This window comes from Hypoxylon fragiforme, assembly GCF_022984875.1.
Source record: "Hypoxylon fragiforme strain CBS 206.31 chromosome Unknown GGS25scaffold_5, whole genome shotgun sequence".
NCBI lineage: Eukaryota > Fungi > Ascomycota > Sordariomycetes > Xylariales > Hypoxylaceae > Hypoxylon > Hypoxylon fragiforme.
The window spans coordinates 3,035,360-3,048,657 of NW_026054760.1; the positions used below are offsets into that span (position 1 = coordinate 3,035,360).

At 49.6% G+C, this 13,298-nt stretch overlaps 5 protein-coding genes across 5 annotated transcripts; 2 read left to right on the plus strand and 3 right to left on the minus strand.

The window, feature by feature from the left end:
• Window positions 1-2,066: 2,066 nt before the first annotated feature.
• GGS25DRAFT_294663 (uncharacterized protein) lies at window positions 2,067-3,230 on the minus strand. The gene is made up of 3 exons (XM_049257602.1): window positions 2,548-3,230; window positions 2,284-2,435; window positions 2,067-2,176 (listed from the first exon to the last, which is right to left on the minus strand). Exons 1-3 carry the CDS (start codon window positions 2,791-2,793, stop codon window positions 2,110-2,112), a joined length of 465 nt encoding a protein of 154 aa, XP_049117042.1. The 5' UTR covers window positions 2,794-3,230; the 3' UTR covers window positions 2,067-2,109.
• Window positions 3,231-4,091: 861 nt separating this feature from the next.
• GGS25DRAFT_294613 (peptidase family M28 family) lies at window positions 4,092-7,529 on the minus strand. The gene is made up of 3 exons (XM_049257601.1): window positions 6,807-7,529; window positions 5,824-6,741; window positions 4,092-5,767 (listed from the first exon to the last, which is right to left on the minus strand). The coding sequence occupies exons 1-3, from the start codon at window positions 7,310-7,312 to the stop codon at window positions 4,237-4,239; spliced, it is 2,955 nt and encodes a 984-aa protein (XP_049117043.1). The 5' UTR covers window positions 7,313-7,529; the 3' UTR covers window positions 4,092-4,236.
• A 1,274-nt stretch (window positions 7,530-8,803) lies between these two features.
• Window positions 8,804-10,202, plus strand: GGS25DRAFT_531875 (uncharacterized protein; the record flags this gene model as incomplete). The annotated part of the gene is made up of 1 exon (XM_049265536.1): window positions 8,804-10,202. The coding sequence occupies exon 1, from the start codon at window positions 8,820-8,822 to the stop codon at window positions 10,200-10,202; it is 1,383 nt and encodes a 460-aa protein (XP_049117044.1). The 5' UTR covers window positions 8,804-8,819.
• A 600-nt stretch (window positions 10,203-10,802) lies between these two features.
• Window positions 10,803-11,333, plus strand: GGS25DRAFT_522079 (uncharacterized protein; the record flags this gene model as incomplete). Its single annotated transcript, XM_049264158.1, has 1 exon — window positions 10,803-11,333. One exon carries the CDS (start codon window positions 10,803-10,805, stop codon window positions 11,331-11,333), a length of 531 nt encoding a protein of 176 aa, XP_049117045.1.
• Window positions 11,334-11,478: 145 nt separating this feature from the next.
• Window positions 11,479-13,197, minus strand: GGS25DRAFT_514470 (carboxypeptidase s; the record flags this gene model as incomplete). Its single annotated transcript, XM_049262995.1, has 1 exon — window positions 11,479-13,197. One exon carries the CDS (start codon window positions 13,195-13,197, stop codon window positions 11,479-11,481), a length of 1,719 nt encoding a protein of 572 aa, XP_049117046.1.
• Between the last annotated feature and the right edge of the window lie 101 nt (window positions 13,198-13,298).

The following is a 13,298-nucleotide window of genomic DNA, read 5'->3' on the forward strand; positions in this document are numbered from 1 at the left end:
CTGAGTATGTGAATACTAACTAGGTAAGTAGGGACTCAAGCATAAGTAAAGTGTAAGTCATGGTTAGGTATGCCTTACCTTGAGTCTTGACGAGAAAGGAATGGCACTCAGGTTGAACTAGGACCGGCCTTTGCGACCAAACACAACAGGTCAATATCCGTCTTATGTGTTGATTGCCTAAGACCGATATCTGCTGCCTGTAATAGGCAAGTTTGTCTCATCTACCTAGATGCCTAACACCTAACTTACAGCTTTTGTCAAGACTACCGTAGGTACCTACCTAGGTACTCAAAATAGATGCTACAAACCGGTTGACCTACCTTAGGTAGCTATTAAGGAATCAAACAAACGTACCCTCCAAGGCAACGAGGCAAACCTAACACCTAGGGAGAGAAGGTAGCAAAACAAAGATCCCCAATTTAGAGAGAGATATCTTTAAATCTAGCTTATTTTCCTTCTCCCTGAAAGTTATAATAACCCTCCATTCTAGCCAGGTATCCTTAGAATAGGAAGACCGAGCCCCCTATTCCGTAACACCACCTTAGACTCATCTTCCCACAGAAGAGACCCCCAAAGCTCACCTCGCACACAGACCGAGCCAGGTCAAGACTCAGCCCCTGACTCACCTTCCTCAGGTGCTCCTACCGGCGGGGAAATGCCTGCCAACCGATTATCGCCAACACCGTGTCCCCAGGACGCCAAAGCAGCCAGCTCTAGCCGCCAAACCCCGACCCCAGAACCCCACAGCGTTCTAAGCGCCGAAGCCACGACTTTCCGGCCCGGCGCAAAATACCACCAAACCCCCGCCCCGGCCCCGGGTCCGGTCCAACCTCACCAAAAAGCCACAACCATGACCGCAAACCCACCCCCCGGCACCCCCTCCACCCCGCCCTCCAAGCTCTCTCCCTCCTCAACCCCCACCTGCTGCTTACAGCATCCAGACACGCCACACGACCATTTCTCCATGCCTACCGCTCCACCAGAGCCGCCCTCCTCCACATCACCCGCCGAGCCCGCCGAGCCCTCCAAGCTCTCCCCCTCCTCAAACCCCCACACCCACCCCGATACCTTACCCGTATCAGAGAAGCGGCCTCTCTCCTCGAACCCACCACCACCACCACCACCACCACCCTCGACCCCGCCGCACCAGCAGCAGCAAAAAGACTCGGCAGCGCAGGGACAGCGACAGCGCAACACCCGCGTGCGCCCGCGCGAGGAGCTCTCGCCGGTGACGGGCAGCGGCAGCAGCACGCACCGTCGCGCGAGCGCGCTGTTCGGACAGTCGCGGCGGGGTGGCCGTGGCGAGGACGAGGACGAGGATCTGCAGCCGTTGGGGCGGACGCCGCCTTCGCTGAAGGCGAGGAAGATGGATGTGGAGAGGGATGGAAAAGGGGATGGAGAAGGGGGGGAGGCAAAAGGGGGGGAGGAAGAGGAGAAGGGGAAGGGGAAGTAGGGATGGGAAAAGGGGGTGGGAGGTTTTTTTTTTAGGGGGGGGGGGGGGGGGGGGGAGAATATCGAGGTGTTAGTAAGGAATAGAATGACCTAGCAGGAGTTTGTTGGTATGAGAGAAGTTACTACGTCTGGTGCATACCTAGTTAGGGAATATAACCCGTGTTCCCCTATTTACGTATTGAGCATAAGCCTAACCTAAGCTGATTAGGATTGGCCCCTGAAACACTTGAGTATTTCTACAGTACGATTAATTCTTACAAGTATTTTCCACAGCTCCCAAGTGATGTCTCAAAGCCTACCCATTCTAAGCTGATATAAGGAATCCTTGAAAGTGTTTGAGGGAGATGATGAGTGGCGTAATGAGCTGAAAACATGTCTCACACCAACACCAACCCGATCGATGCAATGGCAACAGCATAGTAAGCATGTGAAGAGAATCACCATTAGACCAGATAAAAACTACCTATATACAACTCCAAAGCAGGAAACTTTATTGCCTAAAAGCTCCGACTTGCGTAGCTAACATGGCACCAATACGTGCCAATTATTTCCTTGAACTCGTGATGCCCTGAATACCTAGCCCAAAACATCAAGAACATGAAAACTTTTGGAAACCCATCCTAAGAAAACCACCCTCGTGACATATAGATACCTAGTTTAGCAGATGTGGTTCCACGCTCCAACCATAGTCTGGTTATTGGAGACAAAGCTCTCCGGCTCCAGCCTACACGTAGATATCGTTAGTTCGAAAAAGTAATCCCCATCGTAGCACCAGAGGTGAAATATGGAAAAGGTGGATAGTCAGGTAAACAGGGTACCAAGTCGACTTACAAATCATCAAAGCACGAGCAAAGCGAGCCCTGGCCGGCCCCCGCGTAGTTGACGAAGAAGCTTCCGGCGTCGGGGCCCCCGTTGCAGTAGTACTGGCACTTGAACTGCGCGTAGGCGAAGCCGGACTCCACCGGCTCTGGCACGCCAAAGGTCTGTCAATTAGCTTTTAGCATCCGTTTCCATACTTTCTTTCTACCCTTTCTTTACTCCTCTTTGGTTCGTGTAAGAGAGAGAATTAAAAGGGATAGATAAGAAAACACTCACGTAGGTGCCAACGACGTGGTCCTTCGACCACGCTTGCTCCGGCTGATACCCGTCATCGAATCTTCCGGTTGGGACCGCCGGAGCATACTTGATGGTGTATCCTGCCGTGACGACGGGCGAGCCCGTGGTGCAGGGTCTTGCTGCTATGGTCGGGCTCGGGGTCTCGGCGGCTGGGTATGCCAGACCTAGAGCGGCGGACAGGATGGCCGACATTACGACGGTTCGTAAGGTGAAGTTATCCATCATATTTATTTTCTTTTCTTGAGTTGGTAAATTTTGTATGTTAAATTAAATGATTAGGGGGGGTTCGCTTAGGTGGTTGATATAGTCAACCCCTTTAGGATTGATTTAGGACGGAGTTGTCGATCAGACTACTAGTCGTGATAGAGCAACACTTCGCGAGTAATGACCAACTTAGCGCCAACAAGTCTTGGAAAGGACAGCAGATATAAAGGGTTTGCAACGGGGAAACGTCAGTGATAGATATGCCAAGCGAGCTTGTAAAAAACTTCTAAAGTTGGGTCTGATGGTGTGACAACCGTGACCGAGAAGACGGATTGATGACAGGTTTCAACGAGGCAGGATCTAAGAGGATCTACAGTATAAGCCGGCGCCCGCCACTTGGAAGCGAGACATGCTTGCCTGCACTCTAAAGCAAAGCAGCAATCAATGTAAGGCACAGAAACGGGAATAGACTAATAAGGAAAGTTGCAGGAAGTATATCCTATGACACCCACATAGACTCCGTAATACCTTCTTCATCAAGTTTGATGGACCTGTGGAAGGCTGCAGGACGTTTCATTGAATGTCTGCCGATCAGGACCTCATCGAGGAACTCAGGCCACGGTTATGGATGGTAACAATTCCCCGAGGACCGGGGGATATATTAACGTTCATATTTTCGACATAATTACTGGAGTCTTCCGGACGTGAATTGGAGCGTCACGTCAATCAGACATGAAAGTTTGCTCATAAATAGGCAAAATGCAACCTGGGTAATATAGGATAAAAATCGTTGTGGCTGGCTTCCGATTTTCATTGGGACGTGGAATGTTATCCTGACCATCTGAAGATCTAGGTCCATTTCCTTTTCACAAAAAATACTACGTCGCGATAACGATCAGCAAGATACCAGGTCGCTATTGGGTTCTGGCTGCGATTCTGGGAAACACACGAGAGGACTCAAATTTGGTGACCACCTAACCGGAACGATCCAGATTCCACTAATAAATACCATCAGGACGACCATTTCAGAAATCGAGGGAAAAGAGACCCGTAGTACATCGGAGTTTGGCCGGATAAACAATCCTCGAGTTAAATATGTGCCGAACCCCTTCTTTGGACGGTCTAGAGGGTTCGAGAGTAGAGATAAGTATCGCACACCATTACCTGGACGCATTCATTCAGGGGTTCTATGAGATATTGATAGGTATATCAAAGGTATCTTCAAAGACGATACTATATCATAGGTAGGGAGGAAGTGATGTAACATTACCTATACCTAACTGTAACCTTATTAATAATGCCAGAGACTAGCTAACGCCGACCTTACAAGACATCCGTATTCCGACAATGCAAAAACATATGCATTTATTGAGTTTCATTGGGGCTTCCATAATCTAGAGACTCCGTGGGAAGACAATGGCGTGTATCAAGCTGTAGATGATAGACGGTTGGATCCGTCCCCTATCACGCCCTGAACGCTTTGCTTCCTTCGCAAAGCCCCGACGTCAATTTTGATAAGGCTACCCATCTGGGAGCGAATTTTATCCCTTCATCGTAGGCAGGAATTATCCCGGCAGTATTGACGTCGTCCCAGCTACACAGAATGTGACCATCAATTCCAGTAGTTGCATCTGCATCCGTATTTGGTTTCCACTCAACATCCACTTTCCATGGCGTCTTCCAGTCTCGGCGATAAAGCTTGATCTTGGTGAGGCCCTCTTCCGGCATCGCACCGAACCGTTCGTCTGGCTGATTATTATGTACTGTAAACGAAGTAATGGGCCTCTTGAAGGTTATTGCGCATGATCTGCTATTTTTAACATTGATCTCGAATCTGGCCTTGGTTTCATCTTGTCCTTGAGTAATGTTGTAATTTAACCAGTCGCTGAACCCATTCTGCGGCGGGATCCCATCGGGGTGTGTCTGAACCACATTAGGCGGCACGTCGGAGCCGTCATAAGAGCAAGTGGTTAAACCGCTACGCAGGCTTCCCTTAGAGGTACACTCGAGCTCTTTGCCCATAGCAGATGGCAATTCGGCAATAGTCTGCTCCACATATTCTTGTATACCAACATAGTTGACTTTGTTTAACCCGGTGTCGAGGTCTATTGTTTGTTGAAAATAGATTTTGTATCTGCTATCTTCGGAGAATGGGAATGCGACCAGGTTGTAAATCGCCGTGCCAACGAACACTGTTAGCATCGCCATCGGGATATGATGGGGTATCCTGTGCATGAACGGAGTGATTGGCAATAATAAAAAGATGCTAAAGAATGCTGTGATCAGATATGGTACTAGGACACTTGACCCATCGGCACCTGTCTGTGAAACAGAAGAGACCAGTGCCAAACCATTCTGAGCGGTCAGAGTAATAAGGAATGGTCCTAGGACGAGGAATTGAAGGATCCAAACTGAGCTTGGAAGATTCACGGACCACAGCTGTTCGTACTCATATGGCTGACTTTTGCTGCTCTCTGCTAATCTCGCCTTGTTGATGAATGCTGATATGGAACGGCGATATGTAGTAGCGAACGTAGTTTGTCGATTTTCTCCAGAGCCACCAACTAGGGGTGTTGTTTCGGTTGCCACGGAGTGGGATTCCGCCTCCTCATTATCGGCATCATCTGGATTGAGCTCGTCCTGGCTTGGTGAGATTAGATCTTCGGCGTGCGGAGCAATAGTATTAAGATGATCTCTGATTTCATGGTCGTCGTGTACTCGCTGCGCAAACGACGCCTTCGTGGGGAGAGCAAATAGTTCGGATAGGCTAATGAAAGAGGCAAGAAACACAGCACCATGGAGGAATACAAATAGGTATCCAGCCGCAATTCTAAAGCGGTCTTCAAAGACGGTATCTGCCACCAGGGTAGCCCACGTAATGATGAACAGCCAGAATATGGAGTAACCTCGATGCAAGGCACTAGGCCGGGCAAAGTTTGCCCCAGCCATAAGGGTCCAAAAACTGAAGTAAAATAGCGATATCATCATCGCCCACCTAAAGCTCAGGATTAGTTTTATGTTTGTAAACAACACACTAACCTAGGTACTTACACGGTGTATTCGCTGCTGTATATGACTAGCGGGTTAACCTTGGTGACCAAGTATGCAGAACCAATGACTGACCCCCCCGCGACGATCAGGGCAAAGGGGAACCTGAATAGCCCCTTCTGTCCACCTAGCATCACGGGGTCTAAGTCGGAACCTTCATAAGCGGACCGCCTTGATGAGAAGAAATAGTACTTATCGTTCCGTACTAGGACGTAGGTTAGGCCAAAGAGTATTAGTGGTGCAGCGATCAGCAAGGTCAAAGACCACGCAAACATGGTCCGTAGTTCAAAAACTGCAAAAGCCTTGCCAAATATGTCAAACCAGACAGCGTCGTTCCCGCTACCATTCCACACTTTCTTCCGATCTCCATCTCCACGATTTCCAATGAAGGTATAGCCAGTATCTCCAGAAAGACTCTGCATTGTGTGGAGGGAGTTGCTTAGCATATGCCAGAGGCTAGCCTTCGATGCGTGTGCGGCGTCATCTTGATTGGTATGGTACCGGGCGCGGGGCTTATAAAAGGCAACATCCAAACCTCTCAAACCGAAGACCCCATTAAAGACTATGTAGTCAGTGTTACTTCGTATAGCCCCAAGACTGAAGGCGTCAGATGAGATCACGGTTCCAAACGGATCGGAGGTGCCTTTGTAGGCATTGGTAACTTCAGCGTCAGTTGATCGAAACAGAAGAGCGCGGCCTCCCGCACCGGCACCTTCAAGGTTTAGGAAAGTGTGACAGAAAGGAAGCAGAGGACTTTTAGCAAATGCTTGGGCACCCCATAAACCGTCTTCCTCGTTGTTGTTGAATAAGGCAACGATGCCTCGTTGAGGTCGGTTTTCCGGGCGAGAAAAGTAATCGACCAAAGCCATGAGAGTCACACAGCCCATGCCATCATCTGTGGCGCCATACCCAGACGCGACGCTACACCACTGCTGTCAGCAAGGTATCTATATCTACGTGTGCAACGTATATATGGCAAGACCTACGAGTCGTAGTGAGCATTCATTAACACGCCCCCTTTGCCAATGATCTTGTCCGAATACATAGTGCCATCCTCCCACCATGGACCACGAGGGTCATCCTTCCCTCGAATGTATACTATAACGTTCGTGCCTTCGAAGTAAGTGCCGACAGGAGTTGGCGATTCGAAGATGGTATTGGCAGTGGTGATATTAGAAATATTATCGGCGAACACGACCATACTCGAGTCATTGGCCCCATTGCGTCCTTTGATGTTTTCCAATTCCAGCAACAACCAGTCATGGATGTCATCGTTCTTTTGACTATTGAAGGGGTGGTAATCACGCGACAAAACAGTTAGGTCAAGCCAAGACTTGGTGAGGTTAAGACCGGAATATAGAGTCGGATTATTCGGAGGGGATGGGACCGTTTCGTGAATAACGAGTAACGGAATGACAAGAGCAAAGTAGGTAAGCGTGGTCCAGAACGTTACTGCGAATGGCCTAAAGGCGACTGGGTTTGAGACAGCCATGATTGGCTGGTAGCTCGCAGATTTGTTGCCAGTTTACTTGTAGAGATCGGAGATTACTAGGTAGCCCTGAAGGCAGGTAAGGTAGGTACGGTAGCTAGGTATAGCTGCTGATAGGGCTGCAGAAATAGATGGAACGCAGTGACGAATAACGAATAACGAATGACGGATGACGAATGGCGACGATGCATAGGTGGAGAAGATCTATAACTTCTCAAGCGACATGGAGATTCACGAACAGATTACTACTGTTCGGTAGGTAGGTTAGGTTAATGTTGATATTTCAAGGTAATTTGCTTTTGCTTTTTAGTACTTCGTATTGATGATGTTCATGTGAGAAGCCCAGGCGTGTAGGGAGCGTCGGAATCGTTGCGTTTAGACATCATCGACGAGCGACTGCCTCAGGTGCACATAGCTACACAAACCTTGGAATGTAGTTAATTAGCATAGCGTGGTAAGGTGAAGAAAGTTGAAGTGGAAGCCCTGGAGGGATATTGTAGTTGTACTAGGTATGGAACCTTGGAAGTCTAGCAACGCGTACTAAACTGCTAACTAGCTTTAAGTAGCTTAGCTTTAGTGATTAAAGTGACCCACTGATATAGCATCATGATGCGGGGGTGGCCCAAGCTCCTTGGATCTACCCTTATCATTCTTAGTCAGCTTCAGTAAATAGGGGTATTTCCGTGAAGAATAACGTCTGAATCTACGAACACATTGACGAATAATTAAAATGTAGCTTGCGCTAATATATACAATTATCTTGGTACTCAAAAATGTGACCTCGAGACTTTCCTGTAACTACTGATTAAATGTCACACACTTACCCAAAATTGGGCTTGTATGAATTCATCAAAAATAGGAGTAGCTACGATCTCCAAGTAATAATGCGTATGCCTACCAAACATTATATGGCAAGTGTATTTAGAAACTAGGAGATCCAAAATTAAAATCAGTCAAACATACTGGTTTCTCAAGATTAGAGGGCAAAATCGCTAGAGTTGTGCAAATATTTTGCATATGCTCATGTATAGCCTCGGGGGTATCACGTGATCCACCCCTTTAATCAAGGAAGCCTGAATAGCTTCACTATGCCGTTAGGGTGTAGTCTTTTGACCATAAGTCATAATTGAAGGATATGTATCATGTGCAAGCTCTTCGCTACAGGTACAATATCTCGTGTGTTAAGTATCTTCCAAGAAATAAACGATAGTGGCAGTTCCGTAACAAGGTGGCAGTTTCCACACATACATATAGGACCCCATAAACAAGTCGACCGTTTTATCACCCTATACTCTATACCAATATCTTCGTGGTGTTTGGGAACGTCTCTACTGAAAATGAGGACTATAAGAAGCCCCGTAGGAATCGGCGTGTATCATATTCATAGCAGAAAAAGAATAAGAAAAAAGACAGCTTGTCATCCACAATTACACAACACTTTGGATACAAGCACTCATCATCTGTAACTAAACTCACTTGCAAACAATCACTCCAAGCATCTAGTTCAAAAATGGGCTCTAGAAACAACACACCGCGAGCCCTCAGCTTCGGTGTCGAGCTGGAACTATACGTAGCATGGATCACGCCCGACGTCGAAGCCGACTCCCTCGACGTCCCCCCTGGGTTCAACACGAGTAAGGGTGCGCCACTAAGAGTGCCGAGCGGCAGGTTTGACGATCTGCTCTGGGCCCTAAACGCGCGGATCCGAGAGACGCTCCAAGGCTTCCCCTCGGCCGCCGTGGCATCGGCAGATCTCAACGGAAGAGTAGACTTCGTCCACGACGACGAATGGTCGCACCTACAGACGTACAGGGAGTGGACCGTGAAAGGGGACCCTTCGCTGAGTACCCCCGACGAGCTAGACAGCGGCATCGACTCCGGCTGGGACGGGCTCGAGGTCTGCTCGCCCGCGCTCTGGGCCACCGAGCAGGGCTTCGCCGAGGTCCGGAGGGTCTGCGAGCTCCTGCACGACACCATCTGGACGACGAACATCGGCAACTACACCGGGCTGCACATCCACGTCGGCTACGGGCACAGCTGGTTCCCGATGCACTCTGCGCGGCGTATCGCAGCCTTGCTTTACGCCGCCGACCCGCTCCTCGCCGCGTCCCACGACCCCGACCGGCTGCTGAACTCGTTCTGCCCCAGCATCCGCATGTACTCGAACGTGTCGCTCGGCGTGCGCATCGCCGACCTCGAGATGCGGCCCCACTCGGAGCTCGAGATCTCGGACGTCTCGCTCGCGGGCAGCTCGCGGCCGCGGACCGAGCTCGCCCAACGCATCCGCGACGGCTTTGCGCGCAGCCAGCAAGCGGTGTCCAGCAGCTCGACGCGGCCGTACCGGGGGGGCCTCCCGCCGCGGCCCTCGACCAAGACGTACACGCCGCTCCCCGAGGCGCTGGAGAACATCCTGCCGTCGGCGGCGCGCAACTACGGCGTGTACCCGGACCGGTACGACTTCCGGCCGGCGCCGATGCAGGAGGCGGTCGCGGAGCTCCTGCAGACGGACAACCGGTGGGCGCTGGGCAAGCTGACGACCGTCAGCTCGGGGCGGTCGGCGTACTCGTTCCACCACTTCCTGCGGGACGGCGGCAAGCGGACGATCGAGTTCCGGCAGGCGGCGGGGACCGTCGACCCGGCGGAGGTGGTCAGCCGCGCGCGCATCGCCGTGCGCCTGTGCGAGTTCGCGAGCAACGGCAGCGTCCAAAGCGACCGCTACAGGAAGCTGCTGACTGACTGCATGATAGCCGAGGACATGCCGAGCTGGTTCGACTTCTACGACTTGCTGCTCGAGCTCGATATGCGCCCCGAGGCGGAGGTCATCCATGCTGTGAAGGAGAACAATATGACGGATGCGGTAAGGCAGAGGTATTGGGCGGCGCCGCGTCGTTGATTTACCCGCGCTCCCATTATTTAAAGGTTTGTTAGGTAGATTGGTTGGTGGATTGGGCAATGTAGGTACCTGTAGTACGTAGAAGTATTCTCGGCTGCTTGTTTATACATCTTGGGTAGGTACCTAGTAAGTAAGTACATGGGCAGGTGAGTTGTGTAGTACCGAACTACACTTGTTTATTATTTAACAACAGCGCTCGGCGGTGATAATTTATACTTATAGTATCTAGTTTGTATTAATGTACCAATATGTTTCAACTAATATCAGAGAACGGATGCTAAGTTGTTTTCCTTCTCATTCTTATTGTGCAGGTTTTTTTTCTTGTTGTGCCAAGAATTAACAAAGGGGTTGTTGGCAAAGGGGGTAGTATAGATAATCCTGGTATTAAAACTTTTGGTAAGGACATTGATCCGACTGTGAGCCGCTTTCAAGGGAAAGGTACACAAGCAGGTATGTAAACCTTTGCTGCTGTTCTATAAAACATTGTTGTTATCAAAAATAGCTCGTATTCAAGAGCAGAGATGTAAACCGATTACTATTCTTCTGCGCCTCGTTCGTTGCCTCAAGATCTGTATAGCAAGCAGATCATCAACCATTATCATGACGACCGAAACTGAATCCCCCATAAGAGCGATAGCTATGGATGCGTTGGCCATATTCTTCCCCTGTGGCCATCGCTTCATCGAAGACGTTCCAAAACCCCCAGAGTTCGACAAGGAATCCCGATATAATCTATCCTGCCCGGCCTGCGTTTCTCACAAGTGTGTATCCTGTGGAAGCGATTTTTCCGGCGACGATACTTCCTGCTTCAAATGTTTCCGATTTTGCTACTTGGAAGTAGTGGCTATAAATACTCTCCGCACATACAAGGATCCTAACATTGATGCCATCTTTTTTGAACAAGGGATCATCGTAGCCCCTGATACGAAGGACGAAACGTCGTTCATCGCCAACTCGACTGAGGACGTGCGTGTAGGGCCTGGGTATGTACAGTTTAACGGTGTGGAGAACGGGGACGGAGACGTCTGGATGATTCAAAATGTGAAGGTGCATTTCTCTGACGTCTCGGATCCGGAAACTGACAAAATGACGACAAAGATGGACCACACTAGCATGAATGAGATTGTTTAAAGAGAGGTATCTGGAGTTTATTAACTCGCCTGGGTAAACTTGTACGAACCAGGATATGCCAAAAAGAAATTCCGCGTGTATGTAGAAATATTTATTGTAGGTAGTATACTTCTGTAATATTTCAACTTCAATCTGACCAAGCTTTTCATGCCAATTCTGTTTCATCCATGTTCCTAATGAAAAGGCTGTACCACTGGATGCCTTTGATATGCGCAAAGACCCCTATCTTCTCGTCAACAGTGTGTATGCCACTGAACCCCTCATTTTCTGGATCCCAACCAGGCTCGAATCGAAAGATGTGTGGAGTCAAGTCCCAGTAGAATCGCGTGTCAGTATTTCCCGTGCTAAGCCCCGGCGCCATAAGAAGCTTTTCACCGTAGAGTGCACGAGTTGTTCCGGATAGCACCGAGTAAGGAGTGACCCCGTTAACGGATGTGGGTGTTACCGGGGCTGGTTCGAGGACATCCTTGTTGGTGTTGAGTGTAATGGATCGCGGTGTCTCTACCACGTCGCCAAATGCATTAACCGTCAGGTTGTGCTTGTCTGCAACCTGTTGGGCCAACTTCTTCAACCTTTCCTGGACATCAGAAGTATGGTCGCCGACATTGACTCGGTGATTGACCAGCAATCTAGTGCGCTCGGGAAGCGCGTTGTTTTTGACGCCGCCGCCGATCACATCAGGTGAAGCAGACGTCGTGAAGAGGTATTTCACCATGTCGCCCTCCTTTGCAGCTTCCAAAGCTAGCTTATCCTTCTTGCTGCAAACCGCTCCATTGTGCGATGGAAGCAACTTCTTTAACTTGGATGGGAACTCCGGGCTGTGCGCAGCACCGCATTGGAGAAGTCCAAGAAATGGGTTCTCTGTGTGTAAGTGCGGCTCATAACGATTCGCTTCAATCAACATGGCGAGTTCAGCAATTACGCCAATACCATTATGGACTGGGGGAATTGAAGAATGACCACCCGGCATGCGAACTATTATTTCGACGTCGATGTACCCCTTTTCAGCGACCGCAGGGAGGGCAAACGGGGTACCCCAAATAGTAGAATAGCCAGCCCCTTCGTCCACGATCACTGCACCTCCGTTCTTTCCATAACGGCTAATCAATGCATTTGCAAGGTGCTGCGCCCCTTCTTTCCCGGACGTCTCTTCATCAAACCCAAAAGATAGAATCAACGTTCTTTTTGGCTGGAATCCTGCATCTATGAGCAACTCGACGGCCTCCAGAATGCCTACGAGGTTGTTTTTGCAGTCAGCAGATCCGCGGCCCCAAATGTATTTTCCGTCGAAGAAGCCGCTAAAAGGCGGGTGCGTCCATTGGTCCACAGTCGATTCAGCGACCGGAACTACATCTTGGTGGGCCATGAAGACAGTAGGCTTGAGGTCTTCATTGGACCCCTGCCAAGTATATAGAAGGCCATGCGTGTTGATTTTCTCCAGTTTCAGTGTCGTGTGAGTAAGCGGGAATGTTTTCTCAAGGTACTCCGCAAGATCAAACATGACGTCCCATCGCTTGTCCTCTCCCACGGGCCCCAAGTCATCATATGACTGCGATGGAATCTGGATTGCACCAGCCATGCGGGCCGCTGTTTCGTTTACAAACTTGGGTGATGCGATGTATGCATCCATTTTTGAGAGCTCAGGAGTATCCTGGCTTGGAAATAAAGGCTCAACTTGGGGGCATTTTGAGAGAAGCTCCGCCCCATCGTGGCTCGTAAAAGAGGGCGAAATGAATGCATCAAACGAGATCTTCGCAAGTAAACAAAATGCTGCGACATGAGCGAATGTTAACCAGAGTGGCCTTGGGCGGACATGCAAGCCCGTCGTTTGCGAATGCGGTAAAAGGGTTTCCTTTTCATACATTGTCATAGAATCATTGGCAGCGTAGATGTGGGTTGAATCATGTAGTTAGATGAATGGAATGCAACATCCAACTCAGGCGAGGAGATAGCTAAATACCTACT